A 19747-nucleotide genomic window follows, 5' to 3' on the forward strand; every position below is an offset into this window, starting at 1 on the left:
GCTTCTCTTCACCCTCTGCCTTGGGACCCAAATGTTCACATGCTTTTTTTTTTTTTCCATCCTTCTTTTTTTTTTTTTTTTTTTTTTTTGAGACAGAGTCTCACTTTGTTGCCCAGGCTAGAGTGAGTGCCGTGGCGTCAGCCTAGCTCACAGCAACCTCAAACTCCTGGGCTCGAGCGATCCTTCTGCCTCAGCCTCCCCAGTAGCTGGGACTACAGGCATGCGCCACCATGCCCGGCTAATTTTTTATATATATATCAGTTGGCCAATTAATTTCTTTGTATTTATAGTAGAGACGGGGTCTCGCTCTTGCTCAGGCTGGTTTTGAACTCCTGACCTTGAGCAATCCGCCCGCCTCAGCCTCCCAAGAGCTAGGATTACAGGCGTGAGCCACCGCGCCCGGCTTTTTCCATCCTTCTTAAAGCCAAAATGACCACTTGTCCCTAAAGGGACACATTCTTAGCATGTCCAAGATACACTGGACCAGCTAGCTTCTTCTCAAAAGTAGTTCTTTTATTCCCTCCAACTTCTAAATGACTGAAGACATTTTAAAGCCTGGCATACGAAGCCAGACTGCCTCAATTCAAATTTTGACTCTGTCACTTTCTACCTGGGCAACAGTTGACATACCTCTTCTCTTCCTTAACTTGCCCATCTGCAAAAATTGGGATCGAAAAGAATCCCCAACCTTATAAGGTAATTGACAGAATCAAATGTGTAAAGCATGTAGAATGATTCTTGTCATGCAATAAGCTAACATTTTCAGCCACCAACTACAAAAGCAAGGTGAGGGTAGAGTGTTTCTTTGTGGTGCTCCTGAAAGTATGATGTCCAGGCCTATTTCATTTCCTTTTTATCCCCCTACCAGCACCAATGACTGGGCCAGAGTGCTTCCCACTCAAGCTATTGTGTGATATTTTCTGATTTGACTAATGTGGATGTATTAGTATCTAGCTGGGTAGTCATCCTTCTACTTCACCCTAGTCCTAATTGGTTCTGAGGTCACAGCTTTAAATGACTAGATTTCATTCATTTATCATTAATTCAGAACTCCACTATCCAATACTGTAGTCACCATCCATATGCGGCTATTTAACTTAAATGTCAGTTAAATGCAATTAAATTCAGTTCCACGCTTGTGCATTTCAGCTGCTCAACAGCCACATGTGACTAGTGGCTCCCAAATTGGGCAGCACCGACGTAGAACATTTCCATTGTTGGAGAAAGTCTTGTGGGACAGTACTGACTTAGACCCTTTGTTTTGCTGCCTTTGTGTAGATAGAATCATTGTAGCATTTATCCTCACCTCCTGCGATACTCCCGTGCACAGACAGGCTGGCTGGAAACTTCAGATCCCTACAACCATAAAAACAGGAATTGGAACAACTAGACATCTCATATCAAATCCCAGTCCTTCTAAGACCTTTGATTGAGTTCCTTTTCCTCTTGTAGGATAATTCTCTACAACATCTACTCAGGTCTTCTTTTTTCTTTCCACCTATACAGAAAAAAGACCTCCCAGGATACAATGTAACTGTATAAACTGTATGGTTTTGATGGCGGAACTATGTTATCTTAACTTTACAACAGTGAAATTGGGGTGAATGCATCATTCCTTTTTCTGTTTATCCCTGACTGCATTGCTTGTATTTGTTCCTTTTGCCTTATTCCCACCAGCCTGCTTTTCTTCCATGAACAACATCAGAACAAGTGACCAGAAAGTCAGGGAAGATGGAAAATTTGCCACCTTCAAAGAAGAGGTCACTTAATCAAGGCTTAGCCCTAAATGTCAATGCGGGGTCCCTGTGAACTGATGGCATCTCACTGTGCCACTGCAGATGAGGAGATTGAACTGCAGGGAAATTTTGTTGTTCAAATTCACTCTGCTCTTTGTAGCAGAGCAGGAGTTTATGTTCAAGTCTGCAGTCTGCAAAAACCTTTCTCTTCCTATCATTCCATTGTTGCCTCTGAAGATGTCGTTGTGTGTTTTCTTTCTTAAACATTCACCCATCCCACTAGCTACGTTTAGAGTAATGGTTTGTGAGTGTATGTTTGTCCCTGGAGAGGCCTCAAGACATTGTCTCTTTTGTTGTCATAAAAATTGAGTGCACTAGGTCAGAAAGGTAGAGTGTACTTTACCCTGGAGCATTTCAAGGGTGACTTGGGACAATCCCTTCAAGAGGGTGAAAATCACTTTAGGGAAGTCATTACTGAAGAAGTGAAGAGGATCCTTTCATGTTTAGGGCCAGAGCATTGTAGACAGCAGGAAGGATGCTGTGGGAGTTTTATAGGTCAGGGCCTGCCACTTCCTTTCCTCAAAGACTTGGAAGAGGAAGAATAAAGAGAGGAGAGCTAGTGGAATAAGTTACACTCTGATTATGTGTTCGAGTGCTAATAGTCTATGAACTGAGTGGTGTGCGGAACATTCCAGTGCTTGCCAGGGCCTGTGGAAGAACAGAATGTATTTTGGGCTGTTTCTTTCCACTAGCACCTTGCAGAAGCATAATAAAGTTTCCCAAACTGTGCTGCAAACTAGAATCACCTGGAGCATTTTAAAAATCCTAATATGAAGGTCACACCCCATACCAGTGACATGGTAATGCATGAGAGCGAGCATCAGGAGTTTTTAAGGATGCCCAGGTGACTCTAATGTGCAGCAAAGTTGGAAAACTCCAACTTTTTGTTTTTGTCTGACACGCCCTTCTCCATTTCATTTTCCCTTTCTGCTGTCACCATCCCTTCCCCTCTCCTCCCCTTTCCAGGTTTCCCCTTAGCTGTGGTTCCCCACCATGGGCCAGTGCCTGTCTTCCTGGGAAGTACCAGTAAAGTCCTCCTTCTGCCTTGCCCTGCACAAAAACAACAGGAAACCAAGTCAAGGCAGTCTTCAGTGGTCCCTTCTCTCCAGCAGGAAGACACTGTCCAGGTCTCCCTGTCCTTGGTGCCCCCTCACTGCCCCACACTCCTGTCTGGGTCTGACTGTCCCTCTCTCCTCATCCCCGGGACACTTTATTCCTGCTAGGTCAGAGCGTCCCCAAACGGCATCTGCTCACTCCCGGGCATCTGCTTGAGTAAGTCTGCAGACACCCGCCAGTTCCTTAGTAGATTAAAAAATATATGCTTTCATTTATCTGTGTCCCAGTTTCCTCATCTGTACAAGGGGCTAATGCCAATTACCCCTACTACACAGGGCACTGTGGAGATTGCAGAAAGCACTTACAGAGGGCCTTGCTGACACTGGGTAAGAGCCATATGAAATTGCCATTTTTGTAGGTCAAAAAGATAGAACAGTGGCAACTTTATACCATCCAGTCCTGTACTAAGTGCTCAATAAATGTTCATCATTGCTGCTATTTTCCATTTTATTCAATTAGTGTATTAGATTTTAATATAATTTTATTTATATTTGGCAATTTTTATTTAGCTTTAAAGCAATACAAGGGCTTTAAGCTTAAAGAGCTTAACCCTAGTTTTCTGCCTGTATATAATTTAGTAGCATCATAATTAGTATTAATTAGTTAACTGGGATTGGGAGAGGTTCTGTCTGTGAATTTTTTTTCCTTTTAAAGGAAAAAACATTTTTTTTTTCAAATTTAAGAGATTTTGCCCTAGACCTTCCCTAATCTGCCTCACTTAATTCCCCTGCCCTGTATTTTGATCCTTACCACAAGATGCTGTTCTTAGCTTGGGACCAGCCAGAAAGTCTGATGGGAACCCAAGCTTTTGCTTTCTCATAATAGAACTTGGCACTTTATGGTGCCTTTTGGAAGGCCTTTCAAAGGTCCTTTCTGGACTGGAAGGCAGGCATTCTTGGGCAGTGTCTTGACCCAGAGGGGTAACTGGCTGTCTTTCTAGCCCACTGTGAGCCCGTTTGGAGAATTATATTAGCTAGTAAGCATGTGCCAGGTGTTGATCATAGTGCATTATGTGTGTTCCCTCCTTTCTTTATTCCTCATAAGAGCCCTAAGAGCTAGGGGTTATAATTTCTCCACTTTGCAGATGAGGAAACTGAGGCACAGAGAGATTAAGAAACCTGCCCACCAGCAGTCAGGATGCTGGGCTGGGCTAGCTGGCTCCAGAGCCCACGCCATTGTCTTATTTTCCCCTCACAGTAATCAGGGGAATGGGGAGGGGGCTGTCTGCTCCAAAGCTCAGCAGTTAATGCCCTCAGCCTCACTCTATTGCCTGGGGCACCTCAAGTAGTTCCTGGCCAGGCTGCTTGTGGCTGTTGGATGTGGCTGCCTCTTGCCCTTAGAAGACCTTCTTCCCCACGCCAGGCCTCTGCCTTGCTTAGGGTGATAAGATGAAGCAGTTTCTCTGAGCCTCCTTTGAACAGCTGAAAACCACTTGTTATCTAATGCAGGGCCTCTTTCTGGACCTTCACTGCCCCAGGGGCCCCAGCCCTGTCTCCTCTCTGTGTGGGCCTGGGAGGTTTGCCCACCAGGCAGTGCTGGTGGACACTCAGAAAGCATGGGATTACTTGGTTTCTCCAGTTCTAATTCCACTTGCCCAATTTTGGGAAGGCCTGCCTTCGTCAGCATGCCATCTCCCCACTCCCTCTCTCCCGCCTCCCCATGAAAGTAGAATGACAGCATGTGCTTGTATTTATTAACCTAACCTCTCCCAAAGAAAAGCAAAAATGTTATTACTAATCATAAAAATTGTTTTTGCATCCTTCTGGCCAGTGGGTGCTGATCCAGGTTTTTAGAGTGGAGCTCTCCGTAAGGGAAAGAATTCATAACTACAACCATAAGATTAGGACCAGGGCCTTGGCAGGACCCCATGCAAATCAGGTACTCTGAAGTGTATACTTCACTACTAGCTCCCTGATACATCCACCTCTAGTAATGGTGCTTATGAATTTTTTTCCTATTTATTTATCTATTTTAAAAATTGTATATATTTATGGTCCGCAGCGTGATGTTCTGAAATATGTATACATTGTGGGATGATTGAATCAGGCTAATTAACTTATCCCTTACCTTATATACTTAACATTTTTTGTGGTGAGGACATTTAGGATCTGCTCTCTTAGCGGTTTTGCAGTATACCATACACTACTATTAACTCTAGTCACCATGCTGTCCACTAGATCTCCAGAACCTATTCCTCGCTTCTCAGAAAAACTTTTTACCCTGTGACCAACATCTCTCCATTCTCTCCCTCCTCCCTCAACAGCTCCTGGCAACCACTATTCTACTCTGCCTCTGAGTTCAGCTATTTTAGATTGCACATACAGTGAGATCACGCAGTGCCTATCTTTTCTGTGCCTGGCTTATTTCACATGGCATAATGCCCTCCAGGTTCATCCTTGTTGTTGCAATTGAATTTTAACATCTTTTTTTTTTTTTCTAATCCCTCCCATTTCCAGTGTTCTATTACTACTATACTCATTGGGTTACTGGAATGAACCTAGAAGTGTATCTTTATAAACTTCTTTATAAAATGTAATGGATCCTGGGTTGGTTTGGCAGTCGGAGAGGAATACCAGGGCAGATAACCACTTGCTGCCGTGGAGGAGGAGGCATAGGGTGATCTGCACAGCTGGAGGAGCAGCTGGACAGCCCCTACCAACCTCAGGTTGTCTGTCATCCCTGTATCACAATTCTTCCCTTCTTCCATCAAAGATGCCCTGGATGGGAGGAAGGAATATGAACATCTTGTTGGGTTTTATTGATAATGCCTTACGATCTGCATCCCCAGAGGACCTGTGTATGGTTGGTGCAGTCATGTTTCCTGGTGTCTTACAAGTATTGGCCTTGGTCCTAAGGACAGCACTGTCGCCATCAAACCATGCTCGCTCTTGACTACATGACTCAAAGATGTACCATCTCTTCCCCGTATACTAGGCAAGCCAACATTTCCTCCCATGTACCTTTGTGGGGCCTTTTAAGAATAGCTTTAATGATTTTCCTAGCAGAGTTCAAGAATCTGGAAATTAAGATGGAACTATTAACAATAGCATACATGATAGACAATATTATCTATGCCTGCCTCAAAAAGGATGATGAATGTGTGAATGAGTGGATAGGTAAAACAGAAAACAGGGAGGACAATTTTCTTATCCACAGAAGTTACTCAGTACTTTTTTCCTTAAGAAAGAAATTAATTTACATGCTAAACCAAAAATTTTTTATTATCAAGGACAACCTTCTTTTATTAATAACTCCTACATCCTTTCCTGCCTGAATGAATACTATGTAAGATCTTATTATATTCCATTTGCTACAACAATAGACTTCTTTAATAATCATTATTTATGGAGACTTGTAAATGAAGATGGTGCATTACAAAGGAAGAATGCCTGTGTCAATGATACAGCGTTGGGAGTTTGATACATTCCTTTCCCTTCAAACACAGGGTGAGGAAATCCTTCCTTCATCTAAATAATTGGGCTAATTATTAGTTAAATGTGTTTGAAAAGTCAAGTTATAGTAATAGTTGAGGCTGATTTAGCCAACCCCAATACCCTTTCACAAAAAATGAAACTGTGGTGGTCTTTGAGCTATCAGGAGACATATTGTTTGTAGCTCAAGGTATTGATTGATCAGAGATTTGGAGAATGAGTACATGGATAGATTTGTCTGTAAAATATATTCTTTATCAAATGAGAAACATTTGTTAAGACTTAGCAGTTGGCAGCTAAGGAATCCCGTGGTGTGAAAATAGTGGTTTAGCCATCGGTTTTTATGTAAGCCATTGTTTTGAAGAGAGTACCCAGGCTGGCTATCCTACCCTGTAAGAAATTCTGAAAGGGCTCTCCACACCTGTCAAACTAGCATTCACAGTTCTTTCTTTAACTTGCATTATTTCAAAGGCCAAATGGAAACAATACTCAAGGGCTTTTCACAAAAACTTGGTCGATTTTTGGAACCATGGGCAAAACCCTACTCCATGCAAGGTAGGATGTAAGATTCAGCATGAGTTGGTTCAGCCTTGGGTGAGAATCAAGATTAGGTTAAGTCCTTGTTAGTTGTTGAACGTGAGCACATTCTTCATGTTCTCCAACCCTCCTTGACAGCTAGGGCAGCTGAGTCTGCCTCTGAGATGAGGAGGAGAATTTGTGTCAAGAGGAAGGGCCGTGATTTGTAAGCTGCAGTAGGAGGAAGAGTTCCGGACTCCTCCTGCCCCCAGGATCCTTGGGACTTGGGAGAATGAGCACCCTCCACTGTAGATAGATCAAGACAAAGCAGTAATTTTGCCGTGAGCTGGGCTTCAGACGACACAAATCAATGGAAGGAGCATTTCAGGAAAAGGTTAAAGAGGTCAAGGTGGCTTGTTTACATTTGGCTCTCAGGCAACGTGGTGAGGGGTGTCAGGAAGGGCAGAGAGCACTTAAGAATGTGGGTGAGTGTGGCAGTGCCTTAGTTAACAGCAGGGGTGATGGGGAAGAATGAACAGGCCTCAAGGCCTCAAAAGGAATGTTCATGCCCACCCTCTAAAACCAAAACAACGTGGCCCAAAACACCACGCAGTGGGCCCTGCCAATAAAACTTGGTTCAAATAGTGCAGATTATCTCCATGAATTCATGGCAGGCAGTGTCTGCTTTACAAATGATTATTATGAGGACTTCTTTCTTTTTTCCAAAGTTTTGAAAACACTAGCAGATGAATGGTAAAAAATGCATCATTCCCAATACAGATGACTACCTCTGTATAGTAACAAGATCATTCTTCTTTGATCAAAAGATGGAAGGCACATGCCTAATAACCTCATGTTGGATTTGGAACTGGGTTATTTTGAACATAAGAACAGATCTGGTTGCAATCTAATCCACTCATAACTATCATATTGTTTCTGTGTACATTTTGTGCTTCCACAGTTTTGGAATATGTCTAGGATAAACATTCCTAGGAAAAAATAAAAAAAAAAAAACCATGACATTCTTAAACACATAAAAGAGTTTAATAAAAAAATACACAAAAACAAAAATTTCTCCAAACTGCTGCCTCCTCCCAAGTCAATAAGAAATGTCAGGCTGTTACAGAAATGTGCCTGGTGTTCCATCCATGCCTGGGAGTTCTTTGACTGCACTCCTTTCTGGCTGTTTGCGCTTGAAAAAATGCCCTCTCATCAGTTCTCAAGAACCTTCAGATTGATGGAAGGAGCAAGGAAGCATACAGCCAACAAGCAGAATGGCTCTTAGAGCAAATATATCCTTTTAAATTGTGAATACAGTCATGCTCGCATAATGACATTTCAGTCAACGATAGACTGCATATCCGATGGTGATGCCCTAAGAATACAATGGCTATACCCTTTCGCCTAGGTGTGCAGTAGGCTATACCATTTAGGTTTGTGTAAGTACACTCTGTGATGTTTGCACAACGACAACATCACCTAATGATGCATTTATCAGAACGTGTCCCCGTCGTTAAATGATGCATGACGGTCTATAGCTAGGCAGACTCAGCCAGACGTCATTTATCCTTCAGGAATTGAAGCATTTTTGATGCAATTGACCTTTAAATCAGATTGGGTAAAGGGAGAAAGGCAGTTTCCCTATAACTCTAGCCTTGCCAAGGGGCTCCAGAAAGACAAATGAACTTAAAAAAATGGTTTTTATGCAAATAGATCCTCAATTCAGATCGGAAAGGTGTGAATATCTGTCTCCTTCTAGGTGTGGAAATGAAACAAACATCTGTGTCTATGAAGTCCAAAAGAGGTCATCTCTGGCTAGTTATCTATTACTAACATTTTAAAAACCAACTTTAACCTTTTAGTTAATAAGCCTTAAAGAAGTATCAATGTAAAAACATATTTGATTAATTATTACAGAACCCTTATTATCCATCCAACAAATATCCCTTTTGCCCAAGCTAGTGGCTTTCTGTCCCTTGCAACCAAGACCTCTGACTCAAAAAGCATCTTCCAAAAGGGTCCAGCTACCAGTTTAAATATTTTCCCTTGTAATCAAATATGTTTTTACATATGGACAACGTGGTCAATAATGTTGGCCCAGGATCAAAATGACAGGATGTAGACCCTATATTTCAATGTAGATATGCCAAAGAATTTGCAGGCAAATTTAAATTTTTTAATGACATATCTTGAGCAATTCCTAAATTGCAGGGAAGGTGCCTATGGTCAGATTGATATATTTAAGTAGACTTAGTTTTGGGAAGAGCTGCCATTAGTTTATACTTTTAGAAACTGAACTAAGCTTTTCAGGTCACTAAGGCACCACCAAGCCTAGTCTATAAATATTAAAAATTAAATCGAGATTTGTTGTGATCTTTCAGGTTTCAGAATTCCATTTTGCTCTCATGTTAGGCATTTTTAAATTTCAGTTTGAATGGCACTGGAACATTTAGATCTGCACTAGTTCTTTGCTTCACAATTGCTTACATATTTACTTAGTACTGAGCTTTTGTCACTTACTACTTGGTTCTTAAGTCAATGTAGCTTCCAGAAGTGTTTAATTTCCTTCCAGTGACCAGTTTAAGGAGTGGGAGTATCTCACTTTCTCCATTGTGTATGAAATAGCAGTTACAGTGTGAATTTGTAAAACTTGACCTGAGTTGGTTATGGTTCTGTCACCTTACCTCTCTGATGAGTACAGAAATCCTCCTTTATGCTGTCTAGTGCTGTCCATGGAGTGAAAATTTAGAATACAACTCTTCTCAACTTTCTCCCAAGTAGAGGAAGTTCAATGGATCTCAAACTAATTTTTTTTTTCTATTTCGGAATGTAGCAAGTAATCCATTGGAATAAAACCAGCAGTTGAGTAACTCATGCAAAGGTAATTTAGAGCACAAATTAAATCTGTCAGAGTGGTATTAGATTTGCAAAAGCTCATAAATAACAAATGAAAGGTCACAGAGCTGTGAAAATGAGAGTGTACTTCTTCATAAAGGGAACCGTAGTCGGAGATGGGATCTGCAGAGCATATTCAAATAGCTGCATCATAAAATGGAAATGCAATATCTTCTCTAAATGTCTAGAACAGTCCAAAGGCACAGTGGACTCCAGGGAAAAGCATCAAAGTCCCACAAAAGACCCTTCATATTATCCGGGCATGTCCAGCATCATATTTGTGAGGTTTGGGGATGAAAGCTCTGTGGACTGCTTAGCATCTATAAAGATGCATCCCCTCAGCAGAGCCCATATTTCAGTAACTGTTAGGCTAATTGCAAATGCATGTCACTCATCTTTCATTTTTTTAGTTCCTAGAAAATACTAATAGAGTGAGTGGTGCTTCATGATTTACTGCAGGAATATAAGCAATCAGTGATATTAATAAACAGTCCTGCCCATCCTGTTTTTCTCATGGAAAAGAGAGGTGGAAAAGATAGCTGTGGTTACTACAAAGTAGATAAGTTATTTTACTGGGCACTGTATACAGAGTTTTTTCTTTTTAGTGCTGCTGTGTTGGGCTTGATTTTTATAAGGGAACCAAATCCATATTTATAAAAAGCAATGTGTGGGCTTCATCAAAATTTAAAAAATTTTTGTGGATCAAAAGACACTATCAAGAGAGTGAAATGACAACACAGAAGGAGAGAAAATATTTGCAAATCATTTATCTGAGAAGGATCTAGAATCCAGAATATAGAAAAACTCCTATGTGGGCTGTCTGGAAAGTATCCAGCCATACAACTGTTCTCGTTATATTAACACTAGCTGGATACTTTCTGGGCACCCCTCGTAAGAGTTCTGTCTATATTTTATATTTAATTTCAACAATAAAAAGACAATAACCCAATAAAAAATGGGCAAAGGATTTGAATAGACACTACTCCAAAGAATGTAAACAAATGGCTGATAAGCAGATGAAAGGATGTTCAACATCATTAGTTAATCGGGAAATGCAAATCAAAACTGCAGTGAGATATACTTCATACTCACTAGCATAGCGATAATTTTTTATAAAAGAGAGAAAAGAAAATAAGTGTTGGCAAGGAGGTAGGTATTGGAATACTCATCTATTGCTGATAAGAAAGTAAAATGGTGTGGCTGCAGTGGAAAACTATTTGTCAGTTCCTCAAAAAGTTAAACATATAGTAACCAGAAATTCCACTCCTGCATGTATACCCAAGAAAACTGAAAATGTGTGTCCACACAAAAACATGTACATAAATGTTAATACTAACATTATTCACATCACAAGACCCCAAAATTGGAAACCACCTGAATTTCCATCATCTGATGAATGGATAAACAAATATAGTATATCCACAAATGAAATATTATTCAGTCGTAAAAAGGAACGATGCATTGATTAATGCTACAGTATGAATGAGCCTTGACAACATGATAGTAAGTGAAAGAAGCCAGACACAAAAGACTACATATTATATAATTCCATTTACATGAAATGTTCTCAATAGGCAAATTCATAGAGACGGAAAGTAGGTTAGTGGGCGCCAGGAGATGAGAGGAGGGAAATGGGAGTGAATGCTAATGAGTACAGGATTTCTTTATGGGGTGATGGAAATGTTCTAGACTAGACAATAGTGATAATTGCTCAATATTATGAATATACCAAAACTCACTGAATCGCATACTTTAAACTGGTGAATTTTGCTCTATGTGAATCCTATCTCAATGAAAAATTTTTAAAAAGTAAAAATAATAAACCCTAAAGAAAAGGACAATGTGGTGTTTACAAGGATTAATAACGAATGCACGAGGGACCAACATCAAGAGCTTTTCTCAGATGTGACAGGTGCCTTCTTTCTTTTTCTTGATTAGAGGTCCATCCACACTGGGCTGACCCTCCTCTCTGGCTGCTGGAGTGTAGCAGAGAGTGTAGCAGAGTTCTTGTGCAATGAAGCTTGATCGGTGGGAAACCAGGCAGGTGAATTCTCTCTCCTTTCTCCTCCCATGGACTACACCCTGGTGCAGGCCTCCTTTCAATCCTCTATCTTGTGGCGTTTTGTGACTTGGTGAGCAGTATAGTAGCCTAGGATCACAATGCTTCATGTTTTCTAGCTTCACTGGTTTTTTCTCTTTGCCTTAGTTGTCTTGGGCTTGCATCTCCCAATATGATGTTAGCACCTTAGTCATTAGCCCAAGTTTTGCTACAATGAGCAGTAAGACTAAGAAACAAGGGAAAAGCATGGTAAGAGGAGGAGGGAGAACAGGCTGTCTTATACTGAATCTATTATTTTAGAAGACATATGAAAATTTTTGAGGTTATGTTTATTGGTCTTAGGTGAAAAGCTGACTTATTTGTGCATAAAAACGAACATTATTCTGTCAAACTCCTTCTTTAAAAAATATTTTTAAAAATATTGTTTTTCTCCTTATAAAATAATACATGCTCATTAAAAGTTTTTAAACATGCAAATGAATGTTAAAGCTTTCCCTAAGTCCTACATCATATTGGTGCCATTCCTTCCAGTACATAAACCTGGAAAAGACATACTTTTCTTTTTTCCAAGAAGGAACAATTTCACAAGTGAAATGTGTTGGGAGAATTAAGAGTCAATATAAGATTCATGGTTAAAAAAGTATTTGAACCCCCCAAATTTGAAAACTTGTACTAAAAAAAATCAGGCCTAAAGAATCTCCTTTTCCCTTTCCCTATAGCAAGTAGAGATGGATCTCTTATAGGGAATGAAATAGTTGCTTTGACTGTATCCTTCAGTAGGGCTGAGTGTGCATGCACAGGACATGGGCTTTGGAAAGGATATAAGGGGACGTGCTCCTGACTTCTGTCAACATCTTTGATATGAGTAAAACCTAATTAAAACAGATATTAAGGGTCATGGAGTAGAACATAGGCCTTGTAGGGTAGGGTGAGGGTGATATGGGGAAGGCATAGAAGGGCAGCACCCACCTGTTTGTGTCACTGATGAGGGATGGCAGAGAGTCACCTGGGTCTGCATGAGCCTCATGCATGTTGAATTGCTGGGGTGTGGGAGGTACCCTCCTCCTTTCCCCCACTGCCTTTGCCCCTGCTTTGGCGGCCATGGGGCAGATACTGACATAGAGGAGACATATGGGTCCTGATTTGTCATACTTAGTAGTTTTGCAAGATTGTTATATTTTTCTGATTTAAAGAAGGTGAGTTGTGTGTTGAACAAAGTTTATTGCACCATATTTACTTTCACTTAGGAAACTACACTGGTTTGGGACAAAATAGTAATAGTAAAAATATTAGGATTTACTGTGCGACAGACACTGTTTAGCACTTTACAAACATCAACTCCTTTAATCCTCATGATATACTTTTCAGGTAGGTAGTATTATGATCCCCATTTTGCAGATGAGGAAACTGAAGCACAGAGTGGTTAAGTAGCTGGTGCAAAGTTACACAGGAAGTAAGTGTTGGAGCTAGGTTTCAAACCCAGGCAGTCCAGCTCTTATCCTCTGTATGTGGCTCACATATATTCAACACATGCTCTGAAAGGAAGGCTCGTAGCTGGGTAGCCATGCTGCAAAGGTTGCAGTAAGGTTAATTTCCGATGACATTAAGTGATGCATAATGCTTAGTGCAAGTACTGTGCAGAGAGAGAGAGAGACCTTTAAATCAATAACTGGAAGGGATATTGTGGTTGAGAAATGCTTTAATAAAAATGTGTCACTTGCAGTGTTTGATATATGTGAGGCACTGGTGTTGACTTCAAGTTGCATATTAAAAAAAAGAACTTAAGTTGGCAACTAGTTGACGTTTAATGTGAAATTATATCAAGGTAAAACCAGATCGCTTTCCCCACCACCCATTCCATGAAAAAAAATCACTGTGAAAGTTTTGATCGTTGTAAGTGTGCCTAGCTACAAATGCTGAAAGACCTAGCTTTAAATCCCAGCTTAGGGAAGTTACAGGATCTTGAGCAAGTTCCTCCTCCTCTCTGAGTACACCTTCCTCACCTACAAAACAGGAATAATTGAAAAGGAAAAATAAAGTACATGGCTTGTTTGCATATCACACACACTCGTGCAAATATGTTACTATACATGAAACATGTACTTAATAGCTGGTGGTGGTGGTGGAGAATTCACAATGTGGTCTGAGAAGGTACTAAGCTTTCTAAATGGTGAGGTGAGAAAGCTGTGGGCCCCACTCTTTTCAGTGCTGGGTGATGAGCAAGACACAGTCAGGTATGTGTGTGCAGGAGCTGAACAAGAGTCTGAAACTTGGAGATGATACTGGGGCACCGGGGAGACTTTTGTATAGACGGAATTCATAAGCCAGGAAACAGAAATAGCAGGTAACTTGTATTGTGTGTAGACACTTGCATGTTTTCATACAGCATTATATCAACTGCTCCAAAGTCATCTAATGTTTAATTTTCTATGCTATAGTCAGTACCGTTTGCAAAAGGTATAGGTTGAGCCACGTGAAGTTGCCAATATGCAACTATTTTTTTTTTTTTTGAGACAGAGTCTCGCTTTGTTGCCCAGGCTAGAGTGAGTGCCGTGGCGTCAGCCTAGCTCACAGCAACCTCAAACTCCTGGGCTCAAGTGATCCTCCTGCCTCAGCCTTCCGAGTGGCTGGGACTACAGGCATGCACCACCATGCCCGGCTAATTTTTTCTATATATATTAGTTGGCCAATTAATTTCTTTCTATTCATAGTAGAGACGGGGTCTCGCTCTTGCTCAGGCTGGTTTCGAACTCCTGACCTCGAGCAATCCGCCCACCTCGGCCTCCCAGAGTGCTAGGATTACAGGCGTGAGCCACCACGCCCGGCCCGCAACCATTTTTAATTATAAAAATGGCATAAGTGATCTTTAATATGCTTTTATATAAACACATTCAAAGTACAGTTTACTTTGGTTGTCTTTACTCAACAAGTACCATAAGCCTTGTATTTGTTCTCATTTGTATCATCCTAGACGATGACTCAATGTTAACTTTTTGCTTTGTCTTTTGGATGGCCTAACCTATAGTAACATGTATGGAGAATATTTTAAAACTTTTTTTCAAAAATGATAATGAATTACTTTATTAATAAATAAAGTCTTGTATTTGAAAAAAATGGCAGTTTTATATGGTTTGAGATGACGTTTCTGTTAGTGACTCAAAATTTAGAAATAATATTTTTAAAAATTCCATGAAGATGACAAATGTGGTTTTACTTTTCTACTTATTTCTATACATAGGATATACTGTGCTTTAAAAGTCTGATTTTAAAATACTTGTATTAGTTTCCTATCGCTGCCGTAGCAACTCACAACAAGTTCATGGCTTAAAACAACACAGATTTATTACCTTGCAGTTCTGGAAGTCAGAAGTCTAAACTCAGTGTCACTGGGCTACATTTAAGGTGTTGGCAGGGCTGGTTCCTTCTGGAGGCTTCAGCAGAGGCTCCATCCATTTCCTTGCATTTTTTTCTGCTTCTAGAACCCCCCTGCATTCCTGGGCTCATGGCCTCTTCCTCACATCTCTCCAACTTCTGCTTTCATCTCCTACTACTGACTCTGATCCTCCTGCCCCTTCTCTGGAGGACTTTTGTGATTACATCAGGCTTGCCTGGATAATCCAGTGTGATCTGCGTGTCTCGAGATCCTTAACCACATCCACAAAGTCCCTTTTGCCATGTAAGGTCACATAACCACAGGTTCTGGGGATTATGACCTGTACATCTCTGGGGGCCATTATTCAGCCTACCGTAGCTACCACCTCTTTTTTGTTCATTTTGTATTTTAGAAGCTCAGCTAATTCTCTACTAAATTTTTCTACCTATGTTTCTATTGTGAAGGAGATTAGAAAATTTTCAAAATGAAATTTTGCCTTCTAGTATATTCTGGCATTGAGTAGGTCTTAGTGGGTAGGCAGGAGCTACAAAGAGAAACTTCTCCTAGGAGAGGCTAAATTTAAATTCTATAACTGAGCTCTTTATCGCCACCCTTTTTAAGATTAATAATTAGCCCCTGCTCTCAAACTCCGGCTGTTTGTCCCACCATAGGGGAGGTCCCATGGAGGTACATGCTTGCTCTCATTTTTGCATTAGACGTTTGCAATCACCAATTACATGATTTAAAAGTGGCATAATGGGGGAGGGGAAGCATATAAGGCAATTTCAGCACACTATTAAAAGGAATAAAGGAAAAATGCAAAATGCAACATATGATTACAATGGAAGAGTAAATTAAAAATTAAAGCAATGCCACACAGTTTTCTAAGTCCATTTTTTTCTTTTGCAAAAAAGTAACTGGAACAAAAGTTCTGCCATCCTTAATCCTCATCAATTTAAATTTTGCCATGAGTTTGCTTTGCTATTTAATTTACTTTACTATGAAGATCAGTTTCTACATTCTTAATATGACTGGCAATTTTTTAAATATCACTCCAAGACACTCCCCACTCCTACCCGATCATATTTTGGGTCATAAGAGATAAGGTAAGAGGATACGTAACTTCAAATTAAGCTATATTCTGCAGCATGGGTCTGGATGATTTTTTCTTTTTTTCTTTTTAGCAGATGCAATGATGTTTTTATCATTCACCTCTTATGGCAAAACACAGAATGAGCTGGCAAAGGGCATAAGTGGAAGGCCTTCTCCGAGGTATTAGAAGAGTCTGAGGCGAATGTTCCCATCCCTTCCACAGGGGCTGCGTGGGCATTTTCTGTGGCCGGCGTCTGAGGCAGGGGGACTTCCTGCGCTGAGGAGCAACCAGTTCTACAACCCGGACAGGACCATACAGCACTCTGTGGCATCTCAGATCATTTACAGTATATTACAATTATGAAACAACATCACTGTGACATGTCATGTGACAGGAAATGTTCTCTAAAAAAAAACCCCTGTGCAATGGGCTGAAATGTATTCCCCCCAAAATTCACATGTTGAAGCCCTGACCCCCAGGACCGCAGCATGTGACTGTATTTAAAGATAGTATTTAATGAGGTAGTGAAGGCTAAATGAGGTCAATAAAGATGGGGCCCTGATCCAATCTGACCGGTGTCCTTATAAAAAGAGGAAGAGACACCAGGACTGTGCACGCACAGAGGACATGGCGAGGAGGCAGCCGCCTGCAAGCCACGGAGAGAGGCCTCAGGAGAGACCAGCTCTGCCATCACCTTCATCCTGGACTTCCAGCTTCCAGAACTGTGAGAAATAAACCTTTGCTGTGTGAACCACCCAGGCTATGGTACTTTGTTATGGCAGCCTGAGCAAACTAATGCGCCGCGTCTTTACTATCTATATTTTGTATTTTCCTTTCCAGTCTTTTGTCTGCGTACGTTTGTTCACGTTTATGTTTACAGTTACAGACACAATGTTCATGCCACTTCGATCTCCGACTCTCAAACTGAGCTCCGCTGCAGAATGGGTGTTGGTGGGGGTGTTGGCCGAGGTGCAGTCGTGTCTCCACGGGGTGCTGTGCAGATCTGTCCCTCAGCTGCAGCGTCACCTTACCAACCTCACCACACGGGCAGGGAAAAGCCAGGATGGGGTGAAATAGAGCACCACTGCATGCATTTATAATAAGATGAGATAACGGTTGTCTCTGTCACTTGGTTGCTGACTTGCAAGGGAAAGGTACCACTGGCATTTATTTGTTCATTTGTTTTTCCTCATCATATCGTTTAACCAAAGGACTAGCAGAGTGCCTGGCAGTCACATTTATGAAGTGAAGGGGCAGCCCATTGTCTTCCTGAATGCAAGTTTGCTGGAGAATCAAATTGTAAACAGAAGTTAGCATAGTGAGCTTGAAATTGGCAAGGCTGGCATCATCAAGCTGTTACATGTGATAAGAACTTTGTTTTCTAACAGTTTGCCAATAATAAAAAAAATAATGAACACACTAATACATCTGAAGGTAATTTGAGTGATCAGTTTGGGTTCAGTTATTGTTTTTCAAAATTTTAACCAAGTTGTAATATTATTCATTTAATATTGTTCTGTAATTTTGTAAAATTGTTCATATTATATAGTTGGGTCTATTTCTGGGCTCCTTACAGTGTTTCATTTTCTAAATTCATTTTTATGCTTTTTCTTTATTGAGAAGGGGTCTTGCTCTGTCACCTGGGTTAGAGTGCAGTGATGACATCATAGCTCACAGCAACCTCAAACTCCTGGGCTCAAGGGATCCTTCTGCCTCAGCCTCCTGAGTAGCTGAGACTACAGGCATGGGCCACCATGCCCGGCTAATTTTTCTTTTTCTTTTCTTTTCTTTTTTTTTTTTTTGGTGGGGTCTCTCTCTTGCTCAGGCTGGTCTTGTACTCTTCCTGCCTTGGCCTCCCAGATGGTTAGGATTACAGGCATGAACCACTGTGCCTGACCTCATTTTTATACTTTCTATCATTCTGTTTTAATTAATATTGTTTTGTAGTATATTCTAACATCCAGGTAGGCCATGTTGATTTTCTGTATTGAGTTCCTATTTCACAATATATTTCCTCATTCTCTATTTGTTTTTACAAAATAATTTTGGAATTATTTGGTTATGGTATTTAAAAATCTTATTGAATATTTGCATTGAAATCTGTCAACAAAATATCCAAATCATGTTTTTTCAGCCAGGCTAAAATAAAATGAATATCTAAACTTGACCCCTTGCATGAGCAATAGAGATGGAAGGAATAGGAAGAACAAGCTTTACAGGAAACCAAGAAGATGGCAAGCAAATAGCACACACATAAAAATCCAATTACTTTGCATTCCAAGTAAGCCAGACAATTCAACCCTATCACAGATTTTTACTGTCCTCAGTTTTGAGTACAAAGGACAGAATCAGGATAAAGGACGAAGTAGATGATTGCTTAGTGCTACCATGATACCTTGATCTTATCGGTTTTTGTTTGTACACCTTGAATCAGTCTTAGGAGGAATGCAGCATTGCCTAGCATTTAAAAATGCAGACTCGAAAGCCCAGCTGCCTGGGTAAGAGTCAGCACCTCTACTCACTTGCTGGACCTCAGTTTGCTCAAAATAAGGTAATAAATAATGTCTATATCATAGAGCTGTTGGGAGAATGGATATATGTAAAGGACTTCAGTAGTACCTGGCCAACAAGTATTAGTTATGTTAAGGAGAGTTTGTGTTATTGAGGCACTTTTTGGTTTTGGAGAGGTCAACTAACCTGTATTTCTTTGCTTCCCCAGACCTGAAAGTCAGCCCTGTAGAGATTTGCATGGGCACCACCGCCCAGTAAGGCCGCGCTCCCTGCCAGGCCAGCGCTGCCGTCAGGGAGACGCTTCTGAGCTTTTGCACCTGGCTTCCCAGCCAGCCCCCGGCCTTCTGGCAAAAATAGCTGGATTCCATTAAAATTCAATCTCTCTTGATACCATCTCTGCTGGATATGAGAGAGACAGCTACCGATGGAGCTTTAGCAACCTGATTAAGAATAGATCTGGGCTGGAATGTTCTAAGTGCTCTAAAATTACTGTTTATAAAGTTTCTCTCCGTGTCTCCCCGCATCCTGTCCCTCCCGGCGCATCTCACCCGCATGGGAGCTCAGCCAAGTCCCCGCGCCGTCTCCAGGTGGACACTGAGATGAGTCTGTCTTCACGTTGCAGGTGCACGCTCTCTCCTGTTGTCCCGAGTCCCCGCTCCCAGGCCCTCTGCATGAGTGACGCTCCGGTCTGCCATGGGACCTGGCCCTGCTCTGGCCTGGCTCCTGCTCCTGAGCCTGCTGTCTGACTGCCTGAGAGCCGCCCAGTCCCGAGACTTCACCGTGAAGGACATTATCTACCTCCACCCTTCAAGTAAGACTGCTCTCTTTGCTGCGGAAATGCCACTTGATTTCAAATAAGAAGTGGGTCAAAAAATGGCCAGGAGAAGGCAGCCTTTAATGCAGGGGAAACCTCTGGTGATTTAATTGGAGGATGAAGTAATTAACAAAAGATGCTTT

At 41.2% G+C, this 19747-nt stretch overlaps 1 protein-coding gene across 2 annotated transcripts in view; it reads left to right on the plus strand.

Annotated features, from left to right (window-relative positions):
- LYPD6 (LY6/PLAUR domain containing 6) overlaps positions 1-19747 on the plus strand; it is a 129130-nt gene that overhangs the window by 76634 nt on the left and 32749 nt on the right. For both annotated transcript variants that reach the window (XM_012758759.2, XM_012758760.3), the window contains exon 2: positions 19413-19601. In XM_012758759.2, the coding sequence (XP_012614213.1) occupies positions 19484-19601 (118 nt within the window). In that variant the 5' untranslated portion in view covers positions 19413-19483. The remainder of the gene's footprint in view (positions 1-19412; positions 19602-19747) is intronic.

The sequence above is a fragment of the Microcebus murinus genome, chromosome 8, assembly GCF_040939455.1.
Source record: "Microcebus murinus isolate Inina chromosome 8, M.murinus_Inina_mat1.0, whole genome shotgun sequence".
In the NCBI taxonomy this organism is placed as follows: domain Eukaryota; kingdom Metazoa; phylum Chordata; class Mammalia; order Primates; family Cheirogaleidae; genus Microcebus; species Microcebus murinus.